Source organism: Phalaenopsis equestris, unplaced genomic scaffold, assembly GCF_001263595.1.
Source record: "Phalaenopsis equestris unplaced genomic scaffold, ASM126359v1 Scaffold000094, whole genome shotgun sequence".
Taxonomy (NCBI): Eukaryota; Viridiplantae; Streptophyta; class Magnoliopsida; order Asparagales; family Orchidaceae; genus Phalaenopsis; species Phalaenopsis equestris.
This window is the reverse complement of record NW_018164536.1, coordinates 5,704,229-5,715,404: the sequence shown is the minus strand read 5'-3', so window position 1 is coordinate 5,715,404 and position 11,176 is coordinate 5,704,229. Positions and strand designations below refer to the sequence as shown.

Below are 11,176 nucleotides of genomic sequence, written 5' to 3'. Positions count from 1 at the left end.
GTTTCCATTTGTGCTACCACTAAAAATTTTATGTGTACGAGTTTATGTTGATGGTCATTTTAGTTGCTAATCCTTAATAAGTTTGACTAAATAATTGTAAGCAACATTAGGAAATGTGATGGATGAGTCACCAGTAAAATTATTGATAAGTATTTTAATAACATATATTATTTTACTAATATATTAATCATAACATTTTTTTCTGATGAGGTTCATGTATTTACTTATAGAAAAGCCAGTCTATAAAGTCATCATCCTTTAACACACATTTTTTCATAAGCATGATTTGATGAAACTTCACAGGAACTAAAAACTAATAGTATCAAGAAATTACATCTATCAAGTACACCAATGAGGCATAAACATATTTTTCAAGAATTGGCTACTTTATCAAACATAAATATTTATATTAAAAAAGAGAATTATTCTTACTTATTCAACTAGAAACAAAAAGAAAAAAAAAACTTCATAAAGAGCTAAACTAGTAAGACAAGTTTCTTCCAAAGTTTATTTATCGCTCTCAACTAACTCTCACTTTCCAAATAAAGTTTGTAAAAGATAACATAACCCCAAGCTTATAAATAAGCTTGCACCTCTTTAAAGCCTACATGTTTCTTAAATGCTAATGAATGCAAATTCATCACTCGCCTACACATATACTAAAATGCAATGTATTGAAAATTATATAAACATATGCTAAATGCATTACACGTAGCACACTATACACACATGTTCAAACTTTCAATCATATATGCCACTAACATCAACATCAACAAAAACGAGTATGATTGCACACATTAACATAATACAAATATTATTATGATAACATGAAGGTATGAACTTTTATTAAGACATAGTAGGTTGGTCAAATCATACTATATTAATTTGGTCATACTCAACCGCCATAACCATGTATAGATTTAACTCTCCTTTAGAATAGAATATGATGAAATGATAGATCAAATCATAGCCTTGGTATATCCTCTCTATTTCTCGGGCCTTGATGAAATAAAGAAAAACCCTTTAAACAATTCATTTCATACGACTTGACGTGATCCAAGAGCTCTAGAAGCTCTAGTAGCAATTTGTGTGCAATAATCAGGACTAAAAATGCATTCCCGTCAATTGGAGCAGCGGAGAAGTCTGCTGCCTTCTGATCCATTGGCCAACTTCAAATTGATTCCAGCCAGAGGTCTCTTCGCCTCCATCGCCGCCTTCTTCCTCTTTAACCCAGGGCGAAAGCAAGCTACGATCCGAAGTCAACACCCCTACTTCGTCGACAATGGCGAGGCGCGATAGGGTAAAGGCTGCCATGGCCATCGCTTGTGTCTTTGTTGCTGCCACCTTCCTGTTTGTGGCGCAAATTTATCGGCGACGGAGGCAGCGAGAGGGCGGTGCCTGCCGGCGGCGCTGCTCGGAGGTGGAGGACAAGCCCCAGAATTTTTTCAAGTGCGTGGGGGCTGAGAATTCTTATACACCTTTCAAGCATTTCAAGCGCGAGGGCAAGGAGAAAGGTGCATTATCCTTTTATTCTTTTTTCTCATAATCATTGATTATTTCATGCTTCACTGCTATTCTTATTTTTAGCCCTATTATAATTGACTTCCCTGTTATCTGTCATCTGAAAAGGATGCAGTGATTAGGTTAGCATAACCAGAAAATGTTGGACTCTACTGGCGAATCTTTTCAAAAGTGACATGCAGCCGGACTTTTTGTCCGAGGAGTAGGGGAATTTGTCGTTGATGGATGCTTCAATTGCGAGATTTGAGGCTTTTGTTTGAGGTCATGCATAAGGCATTGTTTTTCCCTTTTAAAGTAGTTCGTTTATCTACATAAAAATTTTACATTGTTGAAAATGGCGAAGGTGTTAGTTAAATAATAGGCAAGAGTGACGTGCCAAATTAGTTCCATGGCTGTTTACATAGGCTATTTTATTTAGAGAGTCTATAATAATGTTAAATTTAGGGTTGTAAATGTGCCAAGCTTGGGCAGGCTCAAGCTTGGCTCATGTCTAGCTCATTCAAAGTTAATTATGTTTGAAGTTGACTCATGTTCGAAATTGCTCGTGAACAGTATGTTCGTGTTCCGCTTGATTTACATATTCTAGTCTGTGTTCGACTCGAAATTGACTCATTTAAATTGATTAGGAAAATATGTGTATGGTGTTGGATTCGAATCAACACCACTCTTATACAATAAAAAGCACAAAACCACTTGAACATGTGGGCTTCGAAAATTTAACACCCCATACTCCTGTCGAGAGCTTAAGTGCTAACTTCCGGGTTCAATTTTTAGAAGACAGATGAGATAATAGATAAGACACTATCCAAAGATTTCACTCACATTTTACGAGGACGTTAAGATCTGGGTTTCTAGGCTTCTTATAGCTCAAGCCCCTATGGTTAGTTACCCCTCTCGATAACTGGAGAACACTTTCGATTAAGGCTAGCCATTAGACAATAAGTATTCTGGCTTAACATATTGTAGAAGCAGATTTAAAATTTAAGATTATAAAAAAAATATCTTCATGGCCTTAAATCGGATGGTGGGGGATATGATGAGTCAGATCAAGATCTCATGGTTCCGTCATTTCTAGTTGTTATGGACCCGGATCTACTTAATCAGTTGAGGCAGTGAACCTAATTTGATAGAAGGATATTTGTTAGCAACTATGAGTTGGTTCGTTCAAGGGGACCTTATAAACTTGGGGTGAATGTTTGTCTAATGCGACTGATCTAAGTTGGCCTTAGCTCACAAAGAGCATTGTGCGTTATCAAATATAATTTTTTACTCAATATTCAAATAATATGAGAATACTCCCTATCTTGATGCTTGGGGATTTTAGCCTTGAGTGTGATGTCACTCAAATATTTGACTTTGTCTAACAAAAATATTTGAGGATCTCAATATTAGCACGATGTCGCCAAAATATTTCACTCCTTGTCCGATAAGGAAGTGATTTCAACATTTGATAGGTGTATATGATGATTTTAGCTTAAAACACGGTTTTGACCAAAAAAAACTAAAAAAAAAAAGCTCCCTGTCTTGCAAGGAGATTTCATTGTCGGCTAGAAATGCTTTTTTACAAGAGAGTTTTCAGAAAGATATTCTAAAATCTCTTCAAGTTTATGCTCTCTTTGAATGACTCGAGGGCCTTCTTGTCAGGCATTCATAACTTGTAAGGGTGAAGAGCAGTTGGAGTTTACTTTCACTAACTTGTATTTGATATCCCATCATCTAATGAAGAACAAAAATTTGTTTGTAATGGAGAGTGATGTATAACTGAAGTTGACTCATGCTAAACTGCATTTGGTAACCCTCTTCCAGAGAGAACGTAAATCTTCTTATAATGAAGAGTGAGGAGCAACTAAAATTTTACACCTGATGGCTTGCATTTGATTACCCCTCTTCCAGCAGTGATTAAAGAAATCCTTCATATGATTGTTCTCGATTTACTAGAGAGTGATGAATGTCCAGAGTCATATCCTACTAGCAAAAATTTGGTAACCCCTCTACAAATGGGATTATATATATCTTTCATCCAGTTGTCTCTGATATATTAGAGTGAGAAATGTTCAGTCATATCCTACTAGCAAAAAATTGATTACCCCTCTCTCCGCGGGGTTGATGCTGACTAATGATGGGATCCCATGGCAAGCTTTCCCAATTTCTTCTCCGATCATTTCACCTTCATGAACCTTGAGCTATCATAGGGGAATGAAGATAGCAACTTCATGATTATAACTTTATTGATATCCCAATCACAATAAGTTTTTCATATCATCTCTTCATTAAGTCATATCTTTGTAGCTTTCAGGACTTTTTGTACTCTAGCTGACAAAGTCTTAAGTTTCTTCCCTTGAACAATAGAGGCTTGACATCATTAAGCCCAAATTTGAGTTTTACTTTATGCCACCAGTAGAACTATCCTTTAAACTCATTTTAGATTTTTGAATTGGTTGCATGCATAAATATTCACTTGCGAGAGTAAAGTTTGTTGATCGATATGTTGCTTGGACAGTAGTTGGTGAGATCTCACTTTAATTCTCCTTTACCTTTTAGTTGATTTTCTTCATAACAAGGAAGCTTTAGCTTCATGTCTTCTTGGTTGGTACTTTCTTTGCTGTGCAGGTTGCAATGCATGACATTTAGTAGATAGCAAATCAAGGCTTCTTCTTTGGGCTTTAGAAAACATTATAGTAGCCCTAACATCAGTGATGAAAATCTCTAAGGTTTTGTTTAGGATAGTTTTTTCAGCAATTTTCGATGAGTGCTTCTGCGTAAGGCTGTTTCGGGAGCACCGTTTTCATGACTTTTGGAGAAGTGCATTGGCGGAATGATGTTTTGCAATTTGAAAGGCAGCTTTGCAGTTCCGTGGAATAGAACTTAAAATGACAATGCTGCCCCTGCTGATTTTGTGAAAAGCCTCGCCTGAACCTCAATATATCCATGACTTAGGGCTTTTCTTCCCTAGACCAGACGAAGCCCAGTGTAGGATACTCTCCCCATCTCTATTTCTGCCTTCAAATCTTCAATTTGCAAGCAAACTCTCACTTTTTTGCCTTCGATTCCTCTGTTTGTATCCCCGATTCTTTGTTTACATACTTTGATATTTCTTTGATCGATTGCGTTTTCGTATTATGATGCATTTTCAACAATTGATATTTGGTTTTTCTTCCCCGTCACCGGATTTTCGAAATCCGATCATCTCTGTGCACATAAGTATTTCTATTTTGTTTTCAGGGAGTACATTCTATGCTATGTGCTTGGAATTTATGGATCGTTCTTTTGTTTTGATATTTTTTTGGCTTGTTTTGGATTAGGGAATAAGTATTCGGACTTAGCATTTTGTTACAACGTATTTAAAATTTTAAATTATAAAAATTATCACTGCGAGCTTAAAGTGGATTGCGGGGGAAACAATGATAAACCCGGTCAAGATCCTATGGTTTCGTTCCAAGCTAGGCTGCAGGCTACACACTAGTTAGAGAATAGTTTCTTTGTTAGGGATTGCAAAATATGTGGTGCTTGACAGTTTTTAGTTTTCACTTAAATTGTTAAATGTAATGTAGAGACTTTTCTTTTGGCACGAGAAACATTGAGTCATTGAATCACAAACCTTTATTAGACTGATTGTCATATTGATTGCTTTCATGTGCTGAGTATGCAGTTTATTTTTGTTGAACTAGAACAGTTTCCATAGAATCCATACAAATATTGTTTCTTATGTGAACGGATTAATCATGGGGTAGTACATGCACGAGTGTGCATTTGTTTGTTTAAACCAAAAAATTGAGTCGAGCCAAGTATATTTGGAGGGTTTGGTTTGGTATTAAATGATTGTTTCATTTTTTGTTTTGAATTAAGGGTCGTTTTGATTTTGCTTATTTTTTCGGTTAATAAATTTGGTCTGACTGAGTCTAAAACTTTTGAGCAAATAGCCAAATATTGTTTTATTTATGTTTTTTAGTTTTCCTCGTCAAAAGCTTTAGGCCATAGTCGCACTCATGCTTCATGGAGTCACGAGAAGCACTTGGAGTGGAAAGCACTAAAGCGAGATTCTGGATTTTGGTTTGGATCAAATCTAATAGGATTTCTGAGTTGCAATCTAGTTAAAACACGTCTCTACTTGTGATTTCAAAATTCGGTTAAACTTACATTGAACTAACTAAACTATATTGCAGTTTGATTTGGTTTCGTTTTACTTATGATTTGGTTGATCTGATTTTTCTCATAGTTTTGTTTGATTTAATAGGCTTAACAAATTTGTCAACCAACATATCTGAATCGATCAAATGCACACCCCTAAGCACATGAATTGATAGGCTATTACTTTGTATATTTTTATTTGTATTCTTGGATTGCACGTCTATTCTATTTAGTTTTATTAATGATTCCGTTAAATCTTTCATATATACTATTATTTCTTTTTTTATTTTTGTTAAATAGCATGTTGAACTTTGAGACTTGTTCTATATCACATCGAGGTGTGACTTTACTTTTGAAAATTTAGATCCATAGTGTAATTTCATTATACACATATTCACTTCATCATTCATTCATTATTATCCTTATCCTAAATATTTGGTGTTGGCTTCATGAATTAATAATTTACACTTGTTCCTATTTAGTGCTTCTTGAGATGTTAAATATATTATTCACAAAGCATTTGAATCATTTCTATCCATTTATCTTATTTGTTCTCAATTTTTTTGAATCCTTAGACACTAATTTTTTTAATTTGTTTAATGGACGTACTTTCTATCCTTAGTTGCACATGCTCAAATCACCTAAAGTTTATTTTTAATCAGTTAATCTTCAATAGATGCCACTCTAATCTTTTTTATAATATAATCATTTAGTTATTTATCCTTTCTAATTTTGTCACATATTATCTCAATGTTCTTATTTCCATCACATTAAACATACATTTCAATAAGTTTTTTATAGCAAGCATTTGAATCATATAACATTAGTAAATAAATCACGGTTTAATAAAAAATATTTTGAAGTCTATATGATATTTTTTTATCATAAAGAAAAATTTTGAGGCACAATCTGCCGCGGTTTAATAAAAAATATTTTGAAGTCTATATGATATTTTTTTATCATAAAAAAAAATTTTGAGGCACAATCTGCGACGCTAAAAATTCTGTTTTTAGTGATCTTTATAATATATTATATACTATGGAGGGTGAAAATATATGTATAAACTAGCCAAATAAAGAGAAAAGAAAAGTAAAAATTCAACTCAAGTAAAGTGCATTAAAGATCAAAATAAAAAAAATTATTTTTTATAGAATAAAATATTCAACATAGGTGGATGAGAGGACATTACTAAATTTTATCTTATTATGAAATTGGAAAATGAAGATATCAACTAATTATATGGAGACATGCTGAGCGATGATCTGTTTTGTTTAGTCTGATGAAATGATAATTTACTTGGATATATTTAATTCTTTCATAGAATATAAGATATCTTGCATTGTATATAACCACTTGATTATTTTAATCAAGAATCATATATTATACAACTGGGAAGTCAAATTCTTCAATTGGAACTTTAATTACGTAATTTTACAAGCAAAATAAGCCATGTCCTTTATTTTATTTCGACACTAGTTTTATTTACAACGACCGACTCCTTACTTTTCTAAGCTTGAGATTTTCACACAGGAAACTATATCTTGACATAGACTACTAATCCTTAATAGTCTAGCATAATCAACTTCAAAACATAATCTTCTTCAAAATAAATTTTAATCCTTAAATAATTATTTTTTTTATTTACTATACTTTTTTTTTAAAGATCAAAATGATTCATGTCATTTTTTTTGACAAGTTTTACGCTGGCGACTACCTAATGCAACCCTCTACTTTTCACATCCAAGAGATATCCTTTGGAGAGTTCTTGAGAAGAAAGGTGTTGATATGACTTATATTCAAGCAATTAAAGATATGCATACTAGAGTTGTTACTTGGCCAAATATTTTCTTATTTCTGTTGGATTACATCAAGGATCGACTTTAAGCCCATATCTTTTTGCTTTAGTTATGGATTACCTTGGTGTATGCTTTTTGCTAATGATATCCTTCTCATGGATAAGATGAGAGAAAAAACCTAGGAAAAACTTGAATTATGGAACAATGGAGTTTAAAGGCCTTCTTTTGAGTAGAACTAAAACTGAATACATGGAATGTGATTTTAGCAATAGTAGCTCTAGTGATAGAAGTGTAACTTTCGGTGATCAAATTATTAAAAGGTGTGAACGATTTAGATATCTCGAGTCTGTTGTTCAAAATGATGGTGATATAGATGAGGATGTTAATAGTAGAATTCAAGTTGGTTGGTTGAAGTGGGGGAATGCTTCGGGCCTTTTGTGTGATAGAAAAGTACAGCTTAGGCGGGAAGGAAAATTTTATAAGACTGCGATGAGACCTGCAATGCTCTATAACGCTAAATCGTTGAATGTTGGCTTTTAAAAGAGAAGCATAATATTAGGTTAAGTGTTGCTGAGATGAGAATGATTAGGTGGATGAGTGGCTTTACACTTAGAGAAAAAATGTGAAATGAATATATCCGTGATAGGGTTGGTGTAGCTCCAATGAAGGACAAAATTAGAGAGAGTCGTCTTAGATGGTTTGGTCACATTAAACGTCGGCCATCCGATGACCCGATTAGGAGAGTAGATGTTTTAGATTCGACTTATGTTAAGAAAGGCAGGGGTAGACCTCTAAAAGATGTTTTGGATTCGATTTATGTTAAGAAAGGCAGGGGTAGACTTTTGGAAGACTTGGGCTTATTATATAAAAAATGATCTTAATTTATTATAACTAAATGAAAATATGACACTAAATAGAATGCAATGGAGAAAAAAGATTCATGTAGCCGACCCCACGTAGCGGGATTAAGGTTTTGTGTTGTTTTATCTCCATTATAAACATATATATTTATGCTAAAAGCTAAATTCTTATCGATATCTTTTTTTATAATAAATCCATGATACTTGAACTTATCACAATTACTTGGTACCTTATCTTCTAATAATATTGAATGACATTGTTAACATTATGACACTAAAATGATATATACTATCTCTATTGTTTTTTTTTAATTTAGAGACTATTTCCATTTAAATATTTCTTATATTATCTTAATTTACATTGACGTTAGTGGATGTTTCATTAATAGAACCGTATCATTCGCAGAAAGCATGCACCAATGCACTTCATTTGAACATTTTTTGTGTACATTTATGTAGCCAATTTTAAAAGGTATTAGCTCAATGCTGATCTTTGACAATACTTGCAGACTTTTTGCTTTGTTCATAATTATTCAGTTTTCCATCGTACATATCTTTAATAATGCCAATTAATTTTGACACTTCTTACATTAAAATACATCAAAAAAATTCTCGTGGTACTTCATTATATGCCTTCTCAAGTTTCATTTGTTGTGTCTAAGCTCATACTGTTGAATTTGTTAGCTACATTGATCCCTCTATTTGTAAATGAAAGGGAAGCATACTAATATGGTTGTATCTTATGGAAAATGTGACATCATGGAACACAAAGGCCTAAATGTTATCAGAAACATAAGAGGTGTAGAAAAATTATAGTGGGTTCCAAGTTTCATGGACTTGTTTACTTTACCTTATATTATTTTGAAGTTAATTTTATTTACCTATTTTGGTGAGTAGTTTTTAAATTGTTTTTGTGTGCATTCCAAAATCTCATATATATATTTTTTTAAATGTAGCACATTAATTATTAGTTGGTGGTAAAATAATAATATGCAAGAAAAGATAAAATATAAAAAGTTTTGTTATAAAAATTGGTTTAAATGTAAATACTTGGAGAATTGGAAAAAAATATAAGGTGACGCATAGGGAGATTAAGAAAATAATTTGTGATGCTAGTAATTTCACTTTTAGTGATCTTTATAATAGATTATATTCTAAAGATGGTTAAAAATATGCATATAAACTAGCATACAAAAAGAAAAAAAAAATTCAAGCTAAGTGTATTAAGGATGAAGATCAAAAAGTGTTTTTCTTAGATGAAGATATTCAACATAGGTGAGTGATATTTTGATAAATTTTTCAGTGAAATTTTTAAAAATACGATTGACTTTAGTGATCTTAATAACGTTAATAATAATAAAATTTTTTATTTTTATTGTTGCATTAGTAAAAAGGAAGTTTATGAAATTTTAAAGTAAATAAAGGGTGAAAAATCAGTAGGATCTGATGGTATCCCAATATAAGTGAAAATATTTAGGAGATTTGAGAATTTATTGGTTTAGTAAACTTTTTAATCTTATTTTAAAAACTAAAAAATACCTGAGGAGTGGAAGAAGAGTATTTTTGTCCCTTTTTTAGAAAAAAAGGTAATGCACACAAATGTGCAAATTATAAAGGAATTAAATTAATGTGTCATAAATTAAAATTATGGAAAGTAATTTAGCATAGGTTAAGACGTAATACAAAGATTTCTCGAAATCAGTTTGGGTTTATGTCGGGCAAGTCTACTATGAAAGCTATACATTTATTGACAAGTTTGATAGAGAAGTACAAAGAGAGCAAGGATGATTTATATATGATGTTGATTTATAAAAAGCGTATGATAAGGTTCCAAACTTTGTTTTAAAAGGCATTTTTGGGGCGCGCTCCGGGACAGGGTGTAAGGTCTTTCACCCCAAACCAATGATGGGGGCACAAATCTTGGGGGGCTTATGCCCGGGAAGGTCCGGAGCGCAATACGTGCCTCACGGGGCGTACACCCCGCCTCATACTCGAATAAAAATGGTAAAAAATCCCTAATTCTACATACCTATTCGAATCGAGCTTGTCCTTTCCTGCACTCAGTCATCTCTCGCAGGCCATCTACTTCATCCCTCGCACCATCGCAGGCCATCTACTTCGTCCGTCGCACCATCACATATAGTTCATCTCGCAGTAGCTCAGTCATCTCTCGCAGGCCATCTACTTCATCCCTTGCACCATCGCAGGCCATCTACTTTGTCCGTCGCACCATCACACATAGTTCATCGCGCAGTAGGCTGTCGGCCGTTTTATTGTTCAACTTAACTTTCATAGTTTGAAAAGGTGATGATTTTGTGATTTTAAAAATAATTTAAATATAAATATAACTTTTTTTAAAGAAGTAACATTTTAATTTTTAAAATAAGTGAGACCAAACGAGTCTCACATTTTTAAATAGTTTAGATGATTTAATACAATACTACAAGCAATACATTTATCCCGAAGAATAAATATATTACTTGTAATAGAGATTTAATCATCTAGACTAAACAATTTGTGACATCCGTTTTGATCTGCGAAATATTTTATAAAAAGGCCAACAAGTTCCCCTATCTAACATAAAAATTAGATAGGGTTTATTTTATCTGGGTTCCTGGTTCCCTATAGAGGCAAGCCCCTATAGTTAATTACATCTTAAATAATCGGAATCACTTAAGATAACTCTCGATTAAGATCAGGTGGTTTTGCTTTCAAGATTTCAAAGTTTAGGTTTTCACGATTGGACATGGGAAAATCAAATGAGAATGACTCAAAATAGGAACAATTATTTTAGGAATTCAAATGGAAGAAAAGTAGGGGATATCACAGATCCAGGAGAAACCCCGGAGATGTCCCAACTATCCTATTGTT

General features: G+C 33.1%; 1 protein-coding gene across 1 annotated transcript in view; it reads left to right on the top strand.

Annotated features, from left to right (window-relative positions):
• The first annotated feature begins 984 nt into the window (after positions 1–984).
• LOC110020151 (protein RRP6-like 3) overlaps positions 985–11,176 on the top strand; it is a 121,998-nt gene continuing 111,806 nt past the window's right edge. The window contains exon 1 of the mRNA XM_020718152.1: positions 985–1,514. Within this exon, the coding sequence (XP_020573811.1) occupies positions 1,283–1,514 (232 nt within the window). The 5' untranslated portion in view covers positions 985–1,282. The remainder of the gene's footprint in view (positions 1,515–11,176) is intronic.